The 24291-nt window shown below is 47.2% G+C and overlaps 1 protein-coding gene across 3 annotated transcripts in view; it reads right to left on the reverse strand.

Annotated features, from left to right (window-relative positions):
- Positions 1-24291, reverse strand: part of TNNI3K (TNNI3 interacting kinase) — a 215997-nt gene that overhangs the window by 64372 nt on the left and 127334 nt on the right. For all 3 annotated transcript variants that reach the window (XM_075320308.1, XM_075320306.1, XM_075320305.1), the window contains one exon: positions 3667-3776. In XM_075320308.1, coding sequence (XP_075176423.1) covers positions 3667-3776 — 110 coding nt within the window. The remainder of the gene's footprint in view (positions 1-3666; positions 3777-24291) is intronic.

The raw sequence follows: 24291 nt of genomic DNA on the forward strand, positions 1-24291 counted from the left end.
TCTAGGGGATATTGACCCTATAAAAATGGCACCTTTATATTTCTAATTGATATCTCTGTACTATACAAACTGATATGTAATGAAATATGGTAATTAGGAGCTCAGTGCACCCTGGGTGTGGCCAAGAATCTCAATGCACTGTTATAATATGTCCCCGCCTCCCTTACTGGTGATTGACAGTAAGCAGCAGAGAGAGGCAGTGCTGTCAATTACCAGTAAAGGAGGCGGGGTATGCAAAACCAGTGGGCGGGACAATGCATTAAGCCTATTGGCCACGCCCAGGGTGTACCAAGCTCCTAATTAGCATATTTAATTAAACTTCAGTTTCTGCAAAACAAAAGGGAGTAATTAGAACATTAAAAGTGTGATTTTTTTTTTTTTAGTGGACGAATTTCTACTTTTTATTTTGTGTTTCGATGTCCCTCATTAAAGGGGTCTTCCACCTACACCAGCTTTATTTATTTGAGGCAGCTCCCAAAATGATTGGATAAAGTCTAATTGCTGGAGCCCCCATCTTGTCCACATTAACATGACTCATAGAAGGGAAAGGGGTATTCCGATGTAACAAGTTATCGCTGCTCCATTTCAACAAAGAAGTTAAAAGAGTTCTCCGCACCCACGCACTGTCCGGCTGCTAAGCTCCTCTGCCATCAGCAGTGATCTGCTCGGTAACCTGGCAGTGAGTGTGGGCTTTTCCTGCAGCACCCCCTCAGGTGAAATGAAGAATTACACATAAAAGCAGGGGCGTAACAACCACGGTCGCAGAGGTCGCCATCATGACTGGGCCCGGCAGGTTAGGGGCCCGGCGCTCCCCCTGCATATCAGCAGCCGGCTCCCCTCTGTGAGAGAGGAGCTGCGCTGTTCAGTGGCAGATCACGCAGCCTCTATATGGCCCATGAGTCAGGGAGGCGCAGTGTCCGCGGTGGCGGCACAGAGGTCCCCTTGTCAGTCATCGCATAAATCAATAATGAAGCATCGAGCGGCGTGCTCCGCTCCATGCTTCATCATTCTCCCCCTGTGCCTGCACTCGACGTCTCAGCTGAGCACAGTGATGTCACTCCTGTGCGATTGCTTTTCTGAGACTACAGAGCGCAGGATGGGAGGACGCTCTGACCAGAGCAGTGGGGCAACAAGGAGAGGTGAGGACTTGTATGTTTACAATATGAAAAAACCTTATACATGGACTATTGGGATGCATTATACATGGAGGTTTTTGGGGCTGCATTATACATGGAAGACTATGGGGCTGCATTATACAATATGAAGGACACCTTATACATGGACTATAGGGGTGCATTATACATGGAGGACTATGAGGCCGCTTTATAATAAATATAGGACTTTGGAGGTTGCATTATAATATATGGAGGACTATGGGGATGCATAATGTAATATGAAGGACACCTTATACATGACTATAGGGGTACTTTATACATGGAGGACTATGAGGCTGCTTTATAAAAAATATAGGACTTTGGAGGTTGCATTATACTATATGGAGGACTATGGGGTTACCTTATACATGGACTATGGGGGTGCATTATAAAACATTGAGGACTATGGGGGTGCAGTATAATATATGGAGAACTATGGGATGAATTATAATACATGGAGGACTATGGGAGTTGCATTATAATAATTGGAGGGCTATGAGGGCTACTTTATACAGTACATGGAGGACTATGGGAAATGCATTATAATACATGGAGGACTATGGGGGTGCATTCTAATATATGAAGGGTTATGTGGGACCCTTTATATTATATGGACGGCTATGTGAGGGCCATTATAGTATTTGGAGAGCTTTATATGAGGGGGGACAAAGATACAAGCATGGGATGGGAAAGGCTCTTGTCCTCCGCACCGAGCTGTCCCTGCTTTGCTATAAATCTTCTCAGAACCCAGCTTTCCCATGCTCTATTATAGGAAAGATGGGTGCTGAGGGAAAGATGCATAACAGAGCATGGAGAAAGTGTGTGATTAGGACAAGATATCAGAACATAGGAAAGCAGGGTGCTGATAGAGGGATTTCAGATCATGGGAAGCCTGGGTGCTGAGGGAAAGAGCCAAGTGTCAGCAATATTATCCCCTACCTCGAGTGTCAGTGGAGGGGAGGGGCCAAGGTCCAAACTTTGTGTAACACACCTTGGTCGAGGGGGTTTTCACCGGACACGTTGCCGGGCCGGTGTTGCAGATCCTGTGCGTCGTCACGGGCTGGCCTGGCCCGTTTCGTGACCCCGAGACATACAGAAGGGAGGGAAGGTGGTCGATGGGAGGGAGGATGGAGGATAGGGGTGGTAGTGACGGTTAGGAAAGTCTTTTTATGATTGTGACACCACCTGTGGAACGTAGCTAGGGATGGGCCGTCGCTGCAGGTGCTGCTCTCCGGGGCTGATGGTGAGGGTCGCAGCCAGGATGGTGCCGGTCCCCACAGGCGGAGCGGGGTTCCCCCGGGGAGGATGATGGAGGCCGGACGGGGGTGGTGGTAGTCCCCGTTGGCGCCGCAGCGCTGGGCGACGGCCCCGGTAAAGGAAAGGCAGAGACAGGGGCTGCGGTTCCAGGTCTTTTACTGACAAGTACTCCAGGCGCTGCCCCAGAGTACCGGTCTCCACTACAATGGGCTCCAGCCGACCCTGAATCCGTCGAAGGTCAGATCCGGTGTGTGTGTCAGTCTCTGGGCCCTTCCTCCTTTCATGCGATAAGTATCGGACCCCTGTGGCGTGAAGCACTTGGGGATCCCGGTGTCAATAAAGTGTTCCATTCTGTATGCTGATAGCGCTGTTCCGTTGTGGGGCTGGTCGAGGACCCCAGCCCAGGATCCTATATGCAATTTGGCTGCAGACTCGGTGGGACAGGTCCGGTGACTTTTCCAGCCATTTCCGCGACCTTTGCAGAGTTGGTAGACAACGTGAAGTATGCCTGTCCTAGGGTTCTGTACCCAGACATCGCCGATCCTGTGGAAGCAGCCGCCTGCTTCTCCCCATGTTGAACACCCTGGCCCATATAGCTGCTCGCAGCACGTCCGCTCTGCTCTGTGTCTGAAGCTGTTCTCCCTCTGAGGTAGTTGTGTTGTGTGTTCTGAGCTGTTGCCCCCAGTCGCTGCCACCGGCCGGTTCACTACTCTCACTAGGTCAACCTGCTCTTCCCACTGTGTGCTCCTGACTTCCCCTGGTGGTTGCTTCTCCCTGACCCTGAGTCCCCGGTTCCAGAGGATCGGGGAGCCCCTGGTGCGGTGGCATCCTGTAAACCCACCGTTGTAGTAACCCCTTACTGTGATCCCACCATGGCTCAGTCCCCATTGGGGAGGGCAACCCACTGTTACTGTATGTATGTGTGAGTGGAATCCGATACCGACCTTCCTTGGACCCAGGATAGGTTCTACACTCTAATGGAGGTGCAGTACCCTGTGGCGCCTGAAGCCTCAGGGGCGCCACATTTGCACAGAGCCCCATCAAACTCTAGTTACACCACTACATTAAAGGTATTAATGCATAGACGATTTGGGCCATTTGGCTCCAGAACCAGGAAGATCTTATCTCTTAACTCAGTATATCCTCCGCAGGAAAAGGTGTCGTGCAGATTTACTTTCCAGCCTGATCTCACATTAGATGTGGACAAACACAACAACTATTGTAAGTAAAACAAAAAAGAGACAAAGTAACTCACTTCGGGGCAGGCGTTCCATCCTCTCATCAACAGCGATGATATGGGCTTGGGTATGGAATATCCGATGGGTGGTCTGACATGATGATATGCCATATCCGCGGCTGCGGCAGCTGCCGAAAAACACCAAAGAGAAGTGTCAGAACTGACGCCAATGGAGAATATCAGAGCATTACACCTACAATTATATGGAACGAAAAAGGAACCTTCTCCCCCCTATATTGCGGTGGTCCCAAATATCGTTACCGCTGCTTTCAGACCAGTCTTAGAGCACAGAAGACAGGAAAACATTTAATACTCATTCAAACAACTAAGAAAATGAAGGGGATTAAGGATTACTAGAAAAAAAAAATGAAGTTATCCTCCATCCTTAGGATAGAGAATAACTTACTGATCACTGCTAATGCAACTGCTGGGACCTCTGTCATCCCCGAATTGGGGATCTGGACCCCAGGAATCAAGTACTTCAGCTCTGTAGTGAATGAAGGGAAGGTGCTCATCCTGGAGCTCCACATATTGTCTTTGGGACTGTTGGGTAGTTACATAGACAATGAACAGTGAGGAGGTCGAGGGCAATGTGAGTAGGATGTGCAGCAGTCTGCAGGACAGGGGCCGTATACAGGACGGGAGGTTGTGTATATGATGGTGGGCTGTGTACAGGAGTGTGCAGGATGGGGGGGCCGTGTCCAGGACGGGGGACTTTGTGCAGGATGGGGGGGGGGCTTTGTGCAGGACGGGGGGGGGGGGGTTGTGTGCAGGACGGGGGACTTTATGCAGAACGGGGGCCGTGTGCAGAACGTGGGGCTGTGTGCAGAACAGGGGGGCTGTGTGCAGAACGGGGGTCTGTGTGCAGAACGGGGGTCTGTGTGCAGAACGGGGGGCTGTGTGCAGAACGGGAGGCTGTGTGCAGAACGGGAGGCTGTGTGCAGAACGGGAGGCTGTGTGCAGAACGGGAGGCTGTGTGCAGAACAGGGGTCTGTGAGCAGCATGAGGGGCCGTGTGCAGGATGGGGGGGGGCTTTGTGCAGGACGGGGGGGGGGTTGTGTGCAGGACGGGGGACTTTGTGCAGAACGGGGGCCGTGTGCAGAACGTGGGGCTGTGTGCAGAACAGGGGGGCTGTGTGCAGAATGGGGGGCTGTGTGCAGAACGGGGGGCTGTGTGCAGAACGGGGGGCTGTGTGCAGAACGGGGGGCTGTGTGCAGAACGGGAGGCTGTGTGCAGAACGGGAGGCTGTGTGCAGAACGGGAGGCTGTGTGCAGAACGGGAGGCTCTGTGCAGAACGGGGGTCTGTGAGCAGCATGAGGGGCCGTGTGCAGGATGGGGGGGCCTTGTGCAGGACGGGTGGTTGTATACAGGACGTGAGGCCGTGTGCAGGACGGGGGGCCGTGTGCAGGACGGGGGGCCGTGTGCAGGACGGGGGGCTGTGTGCAGGACGGGGGGCTGTGCACAGTCCTATGAGTGCTCTGTCTGATCAGAAAACAAGCAGGCAGACGGGCTGAGTGTAGCCGCAATCACCTGATCTCGGACGACAAGATAAAGGGTCTTATTATTTGCAAAAGACGCAGCACCGTGTCACCCAGGATCTCAACCAGATTTTTTAGTAGATGAAATAAAATTGAGAAAGATCCATAGGACTGAAATGTCTCATTGTTACGGGGGTGAATATTGTGCTCGTATCACTCCACTGTTCAATACTTGGTGAGCCGTCATTTTTTATCTGATATGATGGAGGAAGCTGGAACCTGATGGACAATATATATATAAACAGAACGATAGAAAAGAACAAAACTGATGACCGTCTCCGAACAGACGGAAGTGTGAACGCACGCAGGCTGCTGTGATGGCTGAATATACCTACCAGGGAATACTGCCGCCTCTGTGTGCGCCAATATATATGCAAACATTGAATATATGAATTTTAAGCTGCATTACTGCCATATACGCCGTGTTTATGAAATTGAGGTACTTAGCGCACAAATTGGCCAATTCTTGCAGTTTAAATTTCATATATTCGATGTTTGCATATATCTCGGCGCCCACAGTGACTGCTCCACCCGATATCCTGATATACTGCAGCCGCTGCTCCTTGTACCGACTCACATGGCTTCATTCTGTAAGGAGACGATGGTCAGTGGTTAATTTTGTTTGTTTTTTTAACATGAAAAACAGAAAAAAATACGGAGACTTAGGTGCTACTAATAGAAGTGCTCATCCGTCCTGTGGATCAGACTCGGCCATTAAAGGGAACCTGTCACCAGATTTTTCTCTATTAAACTAAAAAAATCCCCTTCTGCTGCTCCTGGGCTGCTTTCTATGAAGGTGCACCTTGGCCCTGACTCCCCTTCCAGACCCCAAAAATAACTTTATAAAACTTGGCCGTTAGGTATGCTAATTTCCTGTGTTGGCCAGATGGGCGGGCTCATTTTCTGATCCTGTCCCCCCTCCTGCCGCTGATTGCCGACCTCCTTCCTTGATTGACGTGATGACGCCTCTGTCATCCTCCTCGTCGCATTTTCAAATCTCGCGCCTGTGCAGTTAGGTTAGCTCGCGCAGGCGCAGTTCGCTCTGCCATATCGCGGGCAAAGCAGAAAATATAGCTGCCCTAGCTTGCGCCGATGCGCTAAATGCGCAGGTGTGAGATTATGGGCGAGTACGAGCATGGCGCTAGTGAGGTGCTCCGCTCCACCATTCTCCCCCTGTGCCTGCCCCTGTCACAGTGCCACCGAGGGCGGTGATGTCACCACTGTCCGACTGCAACCCGGGCTCAGACTGCAGAGCGCTGGGCGGGAGGACAGTGACCGGAGCTGCAGGGGAACGAGGAGAGGTGAGGGTTTATTGTTTTTTTTTTTTTTTTTTTTTTAATCAGTGAGCACATGGTGGCCAGCAGCTTATGGGGGCTGCATTTTACATCAAGATCTATGGGGCTGCACTACACATGGAGGCCTACGGGTCTGCACTACACATGGAGGTCTACGGGGCTGCACTACACATGGAGGCCTACGAGGCTGCACTACACATGGAGGCCTACGGGGCTGCACTACACATGGAGGCCTACGGGGCTGCACTACACATGGAGGCCTACGGGGCTGCACTACACATGGAGGCCTATGGGGCTGCACTACACATGGAGGCCTACGGGGCTGCACTACACATGGAGGCCTACGGGGCTGCACTACACATGGAGGCCTACGGGGCTGCACTACACATGGAGGCCTATGGGGCTGCACTACACATGGAGGCCTATGGGGCTGCATAATGTAATATGAAGGACACCTTATATATGGACTATAGGGGTGCATTATACATGGAGAACTATGGGGCTGCATAATGCAATATGAAGGTCTATGGAGCTGCATTATAATACATAATCGGACTATGGAGGATGCATTATAATATATGGAGGACTATGGGGGCTACCTTATACATTGACTACGGGGGTCCAGTATAATATATGGAGGGCTATGTGGTGCAGTATAATATATGGAGTTCTAGGGGTTGTATGATAATACATGGAGGACTATGGGAGTTGCATTATAATAATTGGAGGGTTATAAGGGCTACTTTATACATGGAGGACTATGGGAAACACATAATACATTGAGGATTATGGGACTGTATTCTAATATAAGAAGGGTTATGCTGGACTCTTTATACTAAATGGAAGGCTATGTGGGGGCCATTATTGTATTTGAAGAGCTATATACGAGGGGGGGACAAAGACACAAGCATGGGATGGTCATTTTTTGTGCTGAGGGAAAAAGGCTCCTTCTCTCAGCACCCAGCTTTCCCATGCTCTTATATGGGAAAAGTGGGTGCTGAGGGAAAGATGTATAGCAGAGCATGAGAAAGCTGGGTGCTGAGGACAAGATGGATATCAGAACATAGGAAAGCTGGGTGCTGATAGAAAGAGGGATTTCAGATCATGAGAATCCTGGGTGCTGAGGGAAAGAGCCAAGTGTCAGCGTCATTATCCTGTACCCCGAGTGTCGGTGGATGGGGAGGGGGGGGGCCCGGTCCAAACTTTGCACCGGGGCCCATCAAACTCTTATGCCACTGATAATAGGATTTTGTTATCAAGACAGCGGTGGATCAGAACATCCTCCTGCACTGACGGCACAAAGACCGGACGTAAATATAACATCTTACAAATATACTGTATATTCTACCTGTAAATAGTGTGAGTCAATGAATGAGAATATCACAGGCAGAGATATATTATTTTGCCTCAGTTGGCGCTATTAACCCATGAAAACTTCCTGTGAGTAAAAAGGGGCACAAACACCCGCTATTATAATGCATATAAGGTTGTAAAATACTGTGACGCCCTGGAGCCAGGTAGTCACAGGTAGGCCCTTGCATAACGCCCGTCCCCTAAAAAGGTGTCATCAGCCACCCTTAAAACCCTAGTCACCTCCCTCAGCGCTTGATGGACACACCAGGGGGGACGGAGCCATGCGGTTGGCCACGCCCACCGAAGAGTTCAGAGGGCCTGAGGCAGGAAGCATAAAGACAGATCAGTTCAGGAGTTGCTGTTGTCAGTCGAGTCCAGTCTAAAGGGTACTTTGCACGTTGCGACATCGCTACTGCGATATCGTTGGGGTCAAATCGAAAGTGACGCACATCCGTTGCAACGTGTAAAGCCTAGGAGAGAAGATGAACGAACGTGAAACAGTCAAAAAATCGGTGATCTGAGTCATGTCGTTCATTTTCATAATGTCGGTGCATCCGCAGGTACGATGTTGTTTCTTGTTCCTACAGCTCCACACATCGCTGTGTGTGAAGCCACAGGAGCGACAAGCATCTCCTTACCTGCGCCCGCCGTCCACCGGCAATGTGGAAGGGAGAAGGTGGGCGGGATGTTTACATCCCGCTCATCTCCGCCCCTCCGCTTCTATTGGCCGCCTGCCGTGTGACGTCGCACGACCCACCCCCTTAGGAAGGAGGCAGGTTGCCGGCCAGAGCGACATCGCAGGGCAGGTAAGTGCATGTGAAGCTGCCGTAGCGATAATGTTCGCTACGCCAGCTATCACAAGATATCACAAGATATCACATGTGCGACGGGGGCGGGTGCTATCGCGCTCGGCATCGCTACCATCAGCTATCAATGTTGCAGCGTGCAAAGTACCCCTAAGTCTAAGTCAAGTGCAGTCAGTGAGTGAAGTGCTGCAGGCTTGTGGTGATAGGTCTGCAGCGGGAACTGACGGGTGCCAGGGTCGTAGCCCTGGTACCTCGGTTAGGAGGCAGACGGTGGCCTAGCCTGCAGGAGCCAGGAAGATGGCCAGGTGCAACTGTGGTGGACCGGGACCGGATAGTGGCCCGCCGGTACCGACCCGGGGAACCGACTGGAAACCGGAGCACACAGGGGGTACTCAGACCCTGAAACGAGGTCCAGAAGCCACTGGACTGAGTTAATTCACTGATTGAGATCTGGACTATAGGTCCTTTCCCACCCAAGTCCCGACTGAAGGCAACAGCCCATCGAGGGGGTTAAAAAGCCACCGCACAGGCAGAGAGATCCCACGGGCCAGCGTCTGCGGGCAAACGGGCTCTCCCGACACACAAACCGCCGGGGAGTGGACTCCCGTCGCTGAAGCGAAGGCAGCCTACATACACATTACACAGTGCAGGAGAAAGGCAAAGACCACTAACCCGAGTAGGGGGAACCAGACGCAGCCGGCTGCGGGCACCGACCACCATCATCTTGGTTTACCAGAGATTTTTGTGCATCAATCATAGTGAGTACAACTGTGCCCTCGGGCCGCGCACCGCCCTGCACCGACATACCATCCCAATCAGGTCCCGGGGCCATCACCCCTGCCCACAGAGGGGTTAACAACTTTGCTGCGCAACATCTCCCCCGGGGGGCCTAGTAAACAGCAGCGGTGGTGTTCACATTCACCACAGCCCGTGGGTGGCATCACGAACTTAACTAAAAACCGCGGCCCCGGCCGTAAACCTAACCCCTATGTAGCGCCAGCATCCTTTCAGAGCGAAGTCACCCCGGGTCCGGAGGCGCTCGAGCCACCCACCAACAAGCCCGGATCCGAGCGGCTCGGCTACAGCCGAGCGCGGGGCGATACAATACCTAGTCAGTGCCAGAGGTACCAAAGAAGACTGCAAACACGTAACAGCACAGGAGGCAGCTAGACAAGCGGCCAAGGCATCTAGAGAAGCAGCGGAGACACCTAGAAAAATACCTTATGAACCCAGACGAACACCTTAGAAACCTAGGACGACACCTTAGGAACGTAGAAGAGCACCCAAGGCTCCTAGACGAGCAGCCAAGGCACATAGAAGAGCAACATAGACACCTAAAGAGCAGCCTAGGCACTTAAAGGTGCCCTGGAGACTCCTAGAAGAGCAGCCAAGGCACCCCAAGGCACCTAGAAGAGCACCCAAAGCACCTAGAAGTACACCAGAGACGAATAGGAGAGCATCAGAGACACTTAGAAGAACATCGGAGATACATAGAAGAGCACCAAAAGGCACCTAGAAGACTGGAGACACCTAGAAGAACATCAGAGACACCTAGAACACTGGAGACAGATAGAAGAGCACCAGAGACAATAGAAAAGCACTGTGAACATATATAAGAGCACAAGAGACACCTAGAGGAGCATCTGAGACAACTAGAGAAACATTGGAGACACCTGGAAGAACACTTGAGGCACCTAGAAGAGCACCCAAAGCACCTAGAAGTACACCAGAGACGAATAGGAGAGCATCGGAGACACTTAGAAGAACATCGGAGATACATAGAAGAGCACCAAAAGGCACCTAGAAGACTGGAGACACCTAGAAGAACATCAGAGACACCTAGAACACTGGAGACACATAGAAGAGCACCAGAGACAATAGAAAAGTACTGTGAACATATATAAGAGCACAAGAGACACCTAGAGGAGCATCTGAGACAACTAGAGAAACATTGGAGACACCTGGAAGAACACTTGAGGCACCTAGAAGAGCACCCAAAGCACCTAGAAGTACACCAGAGACGAATAGGAGAGCATCGGAGACACTTAGAAGAACATCGGAGATACATAGAAGAGCACCAAAAGGCACCTAGAAGACTGGAGACACCTAGAAGAACATCAGAGACACCTAGAACACTGGAGACACATAGAAGAGCACCAGAGACAATAGAAAAGCACTGTGAACATATATAAGAGCACAAGAGACACCTAGAGGAGCATCTGAGACAACTAGAGAAACATTGGAGACACCTGGAAGAACACTTGAGGCACCTAGAAGAGCATCAGAGACGCATAGAAGTGAACCAGAGAAACACAGAAGAGCATCGGAGACACATAGAAGAGCATCGGAGGCATATAGAAGAGCATCAGAGGCATATAGAACATCGGAGGCACATAGAAGAGCACCCAAGGCACCTAGAAATGCATTCGATGCATCTAGAAGAGCATCCAAGGTTTCTATACAAGCACTGAAGACATAGAAAAGCAGCCAAGGCTCCTAGGAGAGTAGCCGAGGAACCTAGAAAAGCACCCAATGCATCTAGACGAGCAGTCAAGGTATCTAAAACAGGATAGGAGGTACCTAGAATTGGACCGGAGGTCAGGTGGGGAAGGAATATTATATTTTAATTGTTTACCCCCTTTGCAGCTGTTTAGAGTCCAGATGACGGCTGAACGGCTGCTATTTTGCTCGACTTGTCCAAATTAAATAGCAAAAGCTAAAAATTTGGAGCCACCAAATTTTTTATAAGATTCAAAGGAATCAATTTCACCTTGAATCGATTTTTTTATCTCTAGTCATTGGCACCGATCACTTCCGCTCCAAAAGTGAGTGACGCTGGCTGCCGGCGAATACGTAACCCCTTCAATATTTCCTACGCAGGACCCAGACATTGTGGGAGTAATTAATGCAACAGACACAATGAAAACAGGGAAGATTTTCCTTTAAGATGGTGTCGTTCTAGTTTTAATTAACTTAATCACGACTAAGTTATCCATCGTCTTCTTTGCACTAAAATTAACTATGCAGAGAAAATTGCTAACGACTCTTCATTTGCATCTATTAGAAGGCGATAAACATGCGCGACGGCTGTAACGAGAACAGAGAGCACTCGGTAACACGGCCCCCAAACCAGCATAACCCCGGTATATAAGTGACCCAAACCATTATAGCCCCGGTATATAAGAGACCCAAACTAGCATAGCCCCGGTATGTAAGTGACCCAAACCAACATAGCCCCGGTATATAAGTGACCCAAACCAGCATAGCCCCGACATGTAAGTGACCCAAACCAGCATAGCCCCGGTATATAAGTGACCCAAACCAGCATAGCCCCGGAATATAAGTGACCCAAACCAGCATAGCCCTGGTATATAAGTGAACCAAACCAGCATAGCCCTGGAATATAAGTGACCCAAACCAGCATAGCCCCGACATGTAAGTGACCCAAACCAGCATAGCCCCGGAATATAAGTGACCCAAACCAGCATAGCCCCGGTATATAAGTGACCCAAACCAGCATAGCCCCGGAATATAAGTGACCCAAACCAGCATAGCCCAGGTATATAAGTGAACCAAACCAGCATAGCCCTGGAATATAAGTGACCCAAACCAGCATAGCCCTGGAATATAAGTGACCCAAACCAGCATAGCCCCGGTATACAAGCGACTCAAATCAGTAAAGCCCTGGTATATAAGCAATCCAAACCAGCATAGCCCCGGTATACAAACTAACCAAACCAGGATAGCCCCAGTATACAAGCAACCCAAACCAGCAGAGCCCTGGTATACAAGCGACCCAAACCAGAAGAGCCCCGGTCTACAAGCGACCCAAACCAGTAAATCTCCGGTATACAGGCGACCCAAACCAGCATAGCCCCAGTATACAAGCAACCCAAACCAGCAAAGCCCTGGTATACAAGTGACCCAAACCAGCAGAGCCCTGGTATACAAGCGACCCAAACCAGTTAAGCCCCAGTATACAAGCAACCAAACCAGCATAGCCCTGGAATATAAGTGACCCAAACCAGCATAGCCCTGGAATATAAGTGACCCAAACCAGCATAGCCCCGGTATACAAGCGACTCAAATCAGTAAAGCCCTGGTATATAAGCAATCCAAACCAGCATAGCCCCGGTATACAAACTAACCAAACCAGGATAGCCCCAGTATACAAGCAACCCAAACCAGCAGAGCCCTGGTATATAAGCAACCCAAACCAGAAGAGCCCCGGTCTACAAGCGACCCAAACCAGTAAATCCCCGGTATACAGGCGACCCAAACCAGCATAGCCCCAGTATACAAGCAACCCAAACCAGCAAAGCCCTGGTATACAAGTGACCCAAACCAGCAGAGCCCTGGTATACAAGCGACCCAAACCAGTTAAGCCCCAATATACAAGCAACCCAAACCAGCAGAGCCCTGGTATACAAGCTAACCAAACCAGCAGAGCCCTGGTCTACAAGCGACCCAAACCAGTAAATCCCCGGTATACAGGCGACCCAAACCAGCATAGCCCCAGTATACAAGCGACCCAAACCAGCATAGCCCCAGTATACAAGCAACCCAAACCAGCAGAGCCCTGGTATACAAGCGACCCAAACCAGAAGAGCCCCGGTCTACAAGCGACCCAAACCAGTAAATCCCCGGTATACAGGCGACCCAAACCAGCATAGCCCCAGTATACAAGCAACCCAAACCAGCAAAGCCCTGGTATACAAGTGACCTAAACCAGCAGAGCCCCGGTATACAAGCAACCCAAACCAGTTAAGCCCCAGTATACAAGCAACCCAAACCAGCAGAGCCCTGGTATGCAAGCGAACCAAACCAGCAGAGCCCCGGTCTACAAAGCGACCCAAACCAGTAAATCCCCGGTATACAGGCGACCCAAACCAGCATAGCCCCAGTATACAAGCGACCCAAACCAGCATAGCCCCAGTATACAAGCGACCCAAACCAGTAAAGCCCCGGTATACAAGCGACCCAAACCAGCATAGCCCCAGTATACAAGCGACCCAAACCACCATAGCCCCGGTATACAAGTGAATATCCCTAACTGTTCTAGATTTCCAAACGCTCTCAGGTTCAGTTGTGACATTAGACATTTCGTAATGATTTTGACCTCCTGAATTCAAAGCTGACAATTAATATTGTTTTTATGATATCAAAGAGTTTTCCTTTTACTGCTACATATAATTAATGCATAAAAGTTTCAGTACTTTATAACATTATTATTTTTCCAAACATAAAGATGCAGAATATTTTGTTTTGCTAATTTTCTGATATTTAGAGGAAACCGCAGCAATTCAAATAACTAAAACATTTGTAAACACTGTTGCAGATTATAAACAGTTACAGAATCTGCTCCTCTTTCAGTGACAACTCTTTTTTGCTCTTCTCTTTTTCTACTCGTCTTTTATTTTCCTCGTCTCTTTTTTGATCCTCTTTTTTTGCTCCTCTCTTTTTTTCTCCTCTTTTTTGCTTGTTTCTTTTGCTCATCTTTTTTTGCTCCTCTCCTTTGCTCGTCTTTTTTTGCTTGTTTCTTTTTTTGCTCTTCTCGTTTGCTTGTCTCTTTTTTCATTCGTCGTCTCTTTTGTTTTTTCTTTTGCTCGTGTCTTGTCCTCCTGCATCGTATCATCTCTTAAGGCCACTTTACACACAGCGACATCGCTAGCGATGTTACTGCCAATTGCACCCGCCCCCGTCGTTTGTGCGTCACGGGCAAATCGCTGCCCGTGGCGCACAATATCGTTAGTCCCCGTCACACGTACTTACCTGCCTAGAGACGTCGCTGTGGCTGGCGAACCGCCTCCTTTCTAAGGGGGCGGTTTGCTCGGCGTCACAGCGGCGTCGCTAAGCGGACGCCCAATAGAAGCGGAGGGGCAGAGATGAGCGGGCCGAACATCCCGACCACCTCCTTCCTTCCTCATTGCGGGCGGCCGCAGGTAAGGTGATGTTCCTCGTTCCTGCAGTGTCACACATAGCGATGTGTGCTGCCGCAGGAACGATGAACAACCTGCGTCCTGCAACAGCAATGATAATCGGGAAAGGAATGACGCATCAACGATCAACGATTAGGTAAGTAATTTTGATTGTTAACGGTCGTTCATGCGTTTCATATGCAACGACGTCGCTAACGAGGCCGGATGTGCGTCACGAATTCCGTGACCCGAACGACATCTCGTTAGCGATGTCGTTGCGTGTAAAGCGGCCTTTACACTTCTCCAGCAGTATCTGCAGCATTGATGGATCCATTTTCCTTGATATCTTTTCTCCATAGCCACAATATCTTGGTGAAATCCCTCACCGCGATCATCGCTCACCTCTGCAGTTTGGTGGATAAAAGTTTAGATGCAAATGTAAGAAATTAATTTTTAAGGATGTGAGGATGTGTTACATCCAAGATCCTAATATGTTTTCAGATTTTCCACAAACTCTTCATAGTTATCTGCTCTTGAGTTTCCAAAAAATTAGTTTCCATTAATGTGAAATGAAGCCCTGCAACAAATGGAGAAACTCTCATCATCTTAAAGAACTTTAGGAATCAGAGGGCCAATAAAGACGCCTTCCATCATCTTTGCTTCACGCAACCTTGGAAATTCATCATTGAGACACTTGATGCTTCTGCATTTTTATCCATTGATTTTACAAAGTTCTTTATTAGGCCCAACTTGATTTGCAATGGTGGAAACAAAATCTTCTGTGGGTCACAAGTGCTGGTGCCGGACATTGTTACTCTCTGGCTGTAGTGCAGGTCGGAGCGGCCGGTCTCTTATTGTAGCGAGTTTCTCCTGCATGACTATCCCACTCACACAGAAAGAAGCAGTATTTTGTGTATCCACTCAGGAGACCAAGTAAGAGGACAACCACCTTTATACCACCCTCCAGGGGTCACAAATGTTGGTAATAGTTTAGGCCCCTCAAAGTTGTCATAGGTTTCATTATGTGGACGGCATAACCAACTGGAATTGAAGGTAGCCCATTACCATTATGCAGCAAGATGGCTTCTAGGCTTGTTTCAGTTGAATTAATGAAGAGCCTCCATCTTCTAATATATAAAGCTGAATGTGTGTGTGTGTGTGTGTGTGTGTGTGTGTGTGTGTGTGTGTGTGTGTGTGTGTGTGTGTGTGTGTGTGTGTGTGTGTGCGCGCGTCCGGGATTGGCATCTGCACCGTCGCAGCTACAGCCTCAAACGTTTGCACACTCACACGTCTGAACCCCAAGAGCGTCATAGGCTATGTTTTGAGGTGAAATTTTAACCCTGCACTTTACAGTTATTCACCAAAAAACCTGCCTCCATTAAAGCGAATGGAGCTGGGAGCCACAATGCAGCCAGAACTTCAGAAGAATGCGCAACCACGCCCTTAAATGGAATGTTGGCGTGTCACAATGCAGCCAGGGAAAGAGACAGACACAGACAAAAAGACAGACTGACAGGGAAAGAGAGGGAAAGAGAGAGACAGACAAAGAGACAGACACAGGGAAAGAGACACAGGGAAAGAGACAGAGGGAAAGAGACAGAGGGAAAGAGACAGAGGGAAAGAGACAGAGGGAAAGAGACAGAGGGAAAGAGACAGAGGGAAAGAGACAGAGGGAAAGAGACAGAGGGAAAGAGACAGAGGGAAAGAGATTGAGAGAGATGGAGAAAGAGTCAGAGACAGACAGGGAAAGAGACAGACAGACAAAGAGATATAGAGAGAGCTATACAGAGGGGGAGACAGACAGAGAATGGGAGAGAAACAGAGAGACAGTTAATATCCCAGGCAGCGCGGGGTGCTGGACCCCGAGAGCGTCATAGGCTATGTTGTGAGGCGAAATTTTAACCCCACGCGTTCCAATTTACCAATCAATTTTTCCCCTATCTACATAATGGGGAAAAAGTGAAACGAAAAGTGTATCCGCCCCGTCGAATTTACAATCACAAAATTTTGCACAGACACCTCATGTGACCCAGGGAACATCGTAGACTATGTTTTCACAGGAAAATTTAACCCCGCGCTTTACAGTTACTCTCCAAAAAACATTCCTCCATTAAAGTAAATGGAGCCTGGAACTACAGGTTATTAGTAGGAGCTGTGATTGGTTGCTATAGGAACAAAAGACATTCATAGTATAAGAAGCTTATATGTGAGGTAATAAGATGTCGGTGGGGAGACGGATAGAGAGAGACAGATAGAGAGACAGACAGACAAACGGTGAAAGAGACAGACAGAGAAAAACCTGGAAAGAGACATACGGGGAAAGAGACAGACGCAGCACATTACTTGGCCAATTTAGTTAAATCTGTGTGGAATATCTGTGGTGTTGAAATATATGTTGTGAAATGCTTCTATTAGCTTAGTTTTTGCCTTTTAATAATTACATTTCTATTTGTTTTGTGGTTTTTGTGTGCAGAATAAGTTTTTGTTAATACATTCTATTTTGTTAACAGCAGTTATTAACCTGGGCGAAGCCGGGTAGTACAGCTAGTTGTATATAAATATATAAAGATGTGTATGATGTAAGTTTCTGGATGTACCGCCCCTACTGAAATCCCATATATGTGTATATAGACACTTTTGGTGTTTGTCCATGTCTACACAGACCTGCACTTACTCAGATCGCAGCCCACTAAGTGTGTTCATGTGAAGTGGTTCATGTATTTATGACCAGGAGTAAAAATGCAATTGCACATAGGTCAGTGATCGGCATATTGTTTATGGATCAGTATATATGCTATTTTAGCTTAAGTTTCTAAATGCATTTAAACCAACAGGTATTTTTGGAATAAAGTTGTTATAAGTCATGTGTGAATGAGAAAAAAGAGTAAGGTCCCCTCATTGTCTGAAGGCCCAGTCACACGCTACGATATATCTAACGATATATCGCCGGGCTCACGGAGTTTGTGATGCACATCCGGCATCGTTAGAGATGTCGTAGCGTGTGACATCTCGGAACGACTGTTAATGAGCAAAAATACTCACTTTATCGTTGCTCGTTGACACGTCATTCTCTTTCAAAATGTCGTTCCTCCTTCTGTGCTTCGGTTGTTCATCGTTCCCGGGGCAGCACACATCACTCCATGTGACACCCCGGGAACGATGAACTGCAGCTTACCTGCGTCCCGCCGGCAATGCGGAAGGAAGGAGGTGGGCGGGATGTTCCGGCCGCTCATCTCCGCCCCTCCGCTTCTATTGGGCGGCCGCTGTGTGACGTCGCTGTGACGCCAAACGTCCCTCCCCCTTCAGGAAGAGGATGTTCGCCGCCCACAGCGACGTCGTCCGGGAGGTAAGTGCATGTGACAGGGGGTTAACGACTTTGTGCGCCACGGGCAACTAATTGCCCGTGACGCACAAACGACGGGGGCGAGTACGATCGCTCATGCGATCGCACAATAGATCGTACCGGGTGATGCCGCCTAAAGGGTACTTTATACGCTGCGACATCGCTAGCGATGTTGAGCGCGATAGCACCCGTGGCGCACAAAGTCGTTAGCCCCCTGTCACACGTACTTACCTCCCGGACGACCTAGTGGATGGAGATGTTGAGTTACAATGGACCACAGAGAACAGGTGATGGACACGATGGGTGATGCATAGATACCTAAGTGCAGTATTACACTCATTCCATCAGCAGATATTTATGGGGTTGAGTAGGAAAATAAATCCCAGCACAACACTTCCCTCAAATTTCATTGTTGTGTTCTCGACAATAGGGGGATTGTAGAGGGGAACTGTATATATATATATATATATATATATATATATATATATATATATATATATATATATATATATATGTATATAATATGTCTGTTTACCAGTTGCCGTCCCCCTTCAAATACATGCACATACTCTTGTCTGCTGGGGAGGAAGGCAACAAAAGGGAAAATAGACAAAGGGGATGGCTATTAATGTATTCTTTTTTTCCACTTTTGGACTATACAACTTAACCCTTTGCCAGGATGAGGACAAGAGTCATGGTTTGTGGGTCTAAGCCCTCTGTCAGGATGGGGGGGATGAGTTTTGGTCAGTGGATGGGGAAAAATACAATAGACTGTTGACTCCATCCACCATCAGTTGGGACTGGATACTTCCCCTTTTCTGTGGACTTAAATTCAAGAGAGCTCAGATGTTCTCTCCCTTTCTGAACAGTAGACCACCAGGCAAGGACCAAGAGCATAACGGACTAAGTGTCTGAACCCCTCTGCATATCTCACTGATACCCCTGAATTCCATATAGGGATAGTTAGTATTGTTAGGTGGGGTGGCTGCTAACTGTGTGGGTTTAGATAACATGTGTAGCGCTGGTGTCCCTGTACTACACTGCCTCTCCCCTGCACGGACACCGACTCACTCACCACCGGTACCGGGCTGCGTCCTCCTCTGCATTCTCATGGCCGTCCACATGTGGTCCTGCTTCCTCCTCCTCCCGGAGCCTGTACACAGCACAGGTCCCATGGGAGTGAGCTTAGGGCACATATGCGCACACCTGCCCTCCTCTTAAATGGTGGGCATGCCATTTCCCAGACGTGCCTCTCAGTGCCTTTCAGTCATAAACTAAGTACTTTAGGCATTCCCCCACTAGGGGAGGTGCCCGTGCAACATCCTTAGTTAGTCAATCATCTGTCTGCTAGCTAGTTGTCAGGTTCAATGCTAGTCTCATTACCTATTCCGGAGTCTAACTTTCCATAACAAGCTATACCTGCAGTGCCCAACCTTATGTGTCCATTCCTGTCTGCCTCAGTCATCACGCCTGAATCTGCCTTTTCCTGTGTTCGTACCCGAGTTAGTCTCCTGTCCTGGGGGTCAGCTGTCAGAGTCCTGGTCACTGCCCTGGGAGCATACCTCCCAAGTTTTGAAGAAAAGAAAGAGGGACAAAGTAAGCGGCAAAATTTGACCACGCCCCTAGCCACACCCATTCGTCAGTAAGGGTCATGCAGCAGATGCCCCAGACTGTTCGTTAATAGTCATAGCAGCCGGAATTTTCTTATATTTCTATGTGTCACTATATGACATTGCTTATTTGTACCAAACATGTATCAAATAAGGGACAATGCATAAAAAATACCGCAGACACGCAATAATCAGAGGAGATTGTTATTGCGCTCATGGCCCGGACACCTGCAGAAAAAAATGCAGCATTTCTGATACGTGTGAACATGGCCTCAGTGATACATTTTTATTACATTTTTTATGGGTTTTAATAAAGAAAATTTTTTTCCACATTTCTTTATAGTAGTTTTATGGGTACAAATGAATCTGACTCCTTCTACAAAGAAATGCAGTATCTATCCATGTATCTATCTATCCATCTATCCATGTATCTATCCATCTATCCATGTATCTATCTATCCATGTATCTATCTATCTATCCCTCTATCTATCCATGTATCTATCTATCTATCCATGTATCCATCTATCCATGTATCTATCTATCTATCCATGTATCTATCTATCTATCCATGTATCCATCTATCCATGTATCTATCTATCTATCTATCCATCCATCTATCCATGTATCTGTCTATCGATCCATGTATCTATCTATCCATGTATCTATCTATCTATCCATGTATCTATCTATCCATGTATCCATCTATCCATGTATCCATCTATCCATGTATCCATCCATCTATCCATCCATCTATCCATCCATCCATCTATCTATCGATCCATGTATCTATCTATCCATGTATCTATCTATCTATCTATCTATCCATGTATCTATCTATCTATCCATCTATCTATCCATGTATCTATCTATCCATCCATCTATACATCTATCCATCTATCTATCTATCCATCTATCTATCCATGTATCTATCTATCCATGTATCTATCTATCCATGTATCTATCTATCCATGTATCTATCTATCTATCCATCTATCCATGTATCTATCTATCGATCCATGTATCTATCTATCCATGTATCTATCTATCCATCTATCTATCCATGTATCTATCTATCCATCTATCTATCCATGTATCTATCTATCCATCCATCCATACATGTATCTATCTATCCATGTATCTATCTATCCATGTATCTATCTATCCATGTATCTATCTATCCATGTATCTATCTATCTATCCATGTATCTATCTATCTATCTATCCATGTATCTATCTATCTATTATATATCTATCATGTATCTATCCATATGTCTATCTATTTATCAATCATGTATGTATCTATTATCTGTCATGTATACATATATATATCCCTCTATCATCCATCCATCAATCTTTGCAGCTAAGTAATCTGCTTCTGCTTTGTCTACTTCACTATAGAGGTTAAGATTACCAAATTTTCCCATGGTTTACAATATGGGCAGTGAGTCAGAGGTAGAGCTGCTGCCTATGGAGCAATTAGCTTCACAGTTTCACGGGTTCGAGTCCCGGTCAGAGCCAATAATAATTTAATTTAATTTATTCACTCCACTGAGGGGAGGAGTCGGGACTTCAGCTGTGCGCCGCGGGAGTGCGGGACAGACCTGAAAAATTGTGGCAGTCCCGCAGAATCCAGGACGGTTGGGAGGTATGCCTGGGAGTGATAGCTTGGGTCTGCCTTGTAGCGTCGTAGTTAAGCCCCTCCTACTAAGGGATAAGCGGGTTCACTTCTACTCTTGCTCGCCGCCTCAACATCAGCGGTAAGCGTTACAACGTGAGTGGGTAAATTAGGTATTCCATATTAATTATTAATAGTCAAAGTTGACATAGATAATATGTGGAGTTCCCCTTTAACAAAAGCCCAATAATAAAACTGATTATTATTTATTACCCCCCCCACCCCCCCAAAAAAAAGGATTTAAGTTCTAAAAAAAAATATACAACTTATTGCACTGATGGTGTCCATATCCTGAAGGTGACTGTAAAGTAATAAATGAGATTCGTAATTTCGGCATAAAGCCAGCGAGACACGTGGGTAAAGATCAACAAGGACAACAAGCACCGATGACTGACGGCGGCTCGGAGGAGACAGCGTGCCGACGTTACACTCCGGCTTTACATAAGGGTAAAGACCTTTGATCTTTTTTCATTTTCCTTTGCAATTTATTTTTGTTTTTAATTCCCATACAAACGGAAAATGTATTAATAATGTTCCATTAAAGCACCAAATCCATCAATGCAAAATAAGGCTCGCTAAAAGCTTCCAATTACTGCACCCAAATTAGTATGTTATAAATACGGCGGCTCCATCGATAGCTGTCATCAGATAGTGATGGTAATTAGGAAGATATAAGATACACCGCACACTCGCTCTTAATTGCCCCCACGCTATTTGTCCGTGAGTGATTCCCAGCAAGGGCCCATTACAAGTTCACCGTGACCTCGCCGGGACGGATCTGATGGATTGCAAAATGAAACATTTATTATGGACATAAAATTCACATCAAAGGGGAAGTATCATGGCGGATAATGTATATTGCATATAGTATGGATAATAGTGACGCTGGATAGATGGGCGATTAGCGCCGCATAAGACAAAGGACCGCGGTACTGTTATAACTCTGCCTTTAAGCCTCAAAGCTTTGATGGCAGAGTGACCATTAACGCCTATGATGTGCTGGATACCTTTAAATACCCTTATGCCCCCCATTACTTGGCCAGGCTGTATTTTTGAACCCCCAATAACAATTCCCACATGTCTCCTTTACATCAGCGCAATTTTTGAAACATCATTTATTTTTCAAAAATTCAAAGATTATCAGCAATTTTTCATTTTTACAAAACAATTTGAAGCGACTTTGAGAGATCTAAGTGACAGAAAATACCCAAAAGTGACCCCATTCTAATAACTGCACCCTTCAAACTGCTCCACACCATATCCAATAAGTTTACTAACCCTTCAGGTACTTCAGAGGAACATAAGTGATCTGCAAGAACAAATAAAAATTTTACGTTTCCCACAAACATGTTACTTTACCCCCAAATTTTGCATTTTCACGAGGGTAAAAGGATACAATGCACCATATAATTTATTGTGCAATTTCTCCTGAGTACGCACATACTTTATATGTGGTGGAAATCGACTGTTTGGGCGCACAGCAGGGCTAGGAAGTGAAGCTGCGCCATTTAACTTTTGGAGCACTAAAATTACTGGGATCGGTAGTGGATGCAAATTTGCAAAGCCCCTGAGGTACCTAAACCGTGGAAACCCCCACAAGTGACCCAATTTTGGAAACTACATCTATCAATTAATTTATCTAAATGTTTATATTGGGCACCTTGAACCCACAGGTGCTTCACTGAATTTTATAACATTGAGCCGTGAAAATGAAAAAATACATTTTTCCCACAAACATGTTGCCTTTGCCCAAAAAGGTTTTATTTTCACAAGGGTAACAGAAGAAAATGCACCATACAATTTGTTGTTCAATTTCTCCTGAGTATGTCAATACCTCATATGTGGTGGAAATCTACTGCTTGGGCAAACGGCAGGGCTCAGAAGGAAAGGAGCGCCATTTGACTTTTGGAACAGAAAATTGTGTTGGAATTGTTAGCGAACGCCATGTCGCGTTTGGAGACCCCCTGATGTGCCTAAAAAGTGGAGCTCCCCCACAAGTGACCACAAATGAAAACTAGACCCCTCAAGGAATTCATCTAGATGTTTGGTGAGCACCTAGAATCCCCAAGTGCTTCACAGAATGTTATATAATTGAGTTATAAAAATGAAAAAACAAAATTTTGGCCTCAATTTTTTTATTTTCACAAAGGTAACAGGAGATAATGGACTGTACAATTTGTTGTGCAATTTCCCCTGAGTATACCAGTACCCCATATGTAGTCAGACACTACTTTTGAGGCACAGCTTAAAGCTCAGAAGGGAAGGAGCGCCTGTTATGATTCAGGGACCAAGGAGGATCAAAAAATGCGGAAACCCAAAAAGTAACCAGAGTGGCTGGAACCTTAACGGACTGCAGACCGAATCCTGACACACAACTAGAAGTAGCCGTGGGACGAGCCTACGATGACCAGTCGTCTCGACACAGCTGGAGAACTAAATATTCTTACAGATAGAAATATAAGAAAAGCTAATCTGCCTCGGAGCAATCCCCAAAGATATAGATAGCCCCCACATGTAAAGACTACTGTGATATACAAATTGTCTCTCCAGTAAAGGAGACAAACTCTAGCACAGCGCCACCTATTGGAAGTAGCGATCCTAAAAGTCACAAGTGGATTTTCGACAATCCTTTGCAATATGACTCAGGATATATAAGCCAGATCAGAATCCCAATTTGCAGACACGGTGTTTCGGGGTGCTTGCCCCTCGTCAGTGCAAAGTATGGGGGTGTCTGATCTGGCTCATGAGAAAGCTATGTGGGGACCACGGGGGAACACTATTCTCCTTAAGGAGACTTTGCAAGCCAGTCTGGCTGCCAGGTAAGGGGACTTATAGCTGCAATGCCCCTAAAATTCCACGGGGGAACACTATTCTCCTTAAGGAGACTTTGCAAGCCAGTCTGGCTGCCAGGTAAGGGGACTTATAGCTGCAATGCCCCTCTGGGAAATATTCAAATTGTCTCTCCAGTAAAGGAGACAAACTCTAGCACAGCGCCACCTATTGGAAGTAGCGATCCTAAAAGTCACAAGTGGATTTTCGACAATCCTTTGCAATATGACTCAGGATATATAAGCCAGATCAGAATCCCAATTTGCAGACACGGT

Source organism: Anomaloglossus baeobatrachus, chromosome 8 (assembly GCF_048569485.1).
Source record: "Anomaloglossus baeobatrachus isolate aAnoBae1 chromosome 8, aAnoBae1.hap1, whole genome shotgun sequence".
Taxonomy (NCBI): Eukaryota; Metazoa; Chordata; class Amphibia; order Anura; family Aromobatidae; genus Anomaloglossus; species Anomaloglossus baeobatrachus.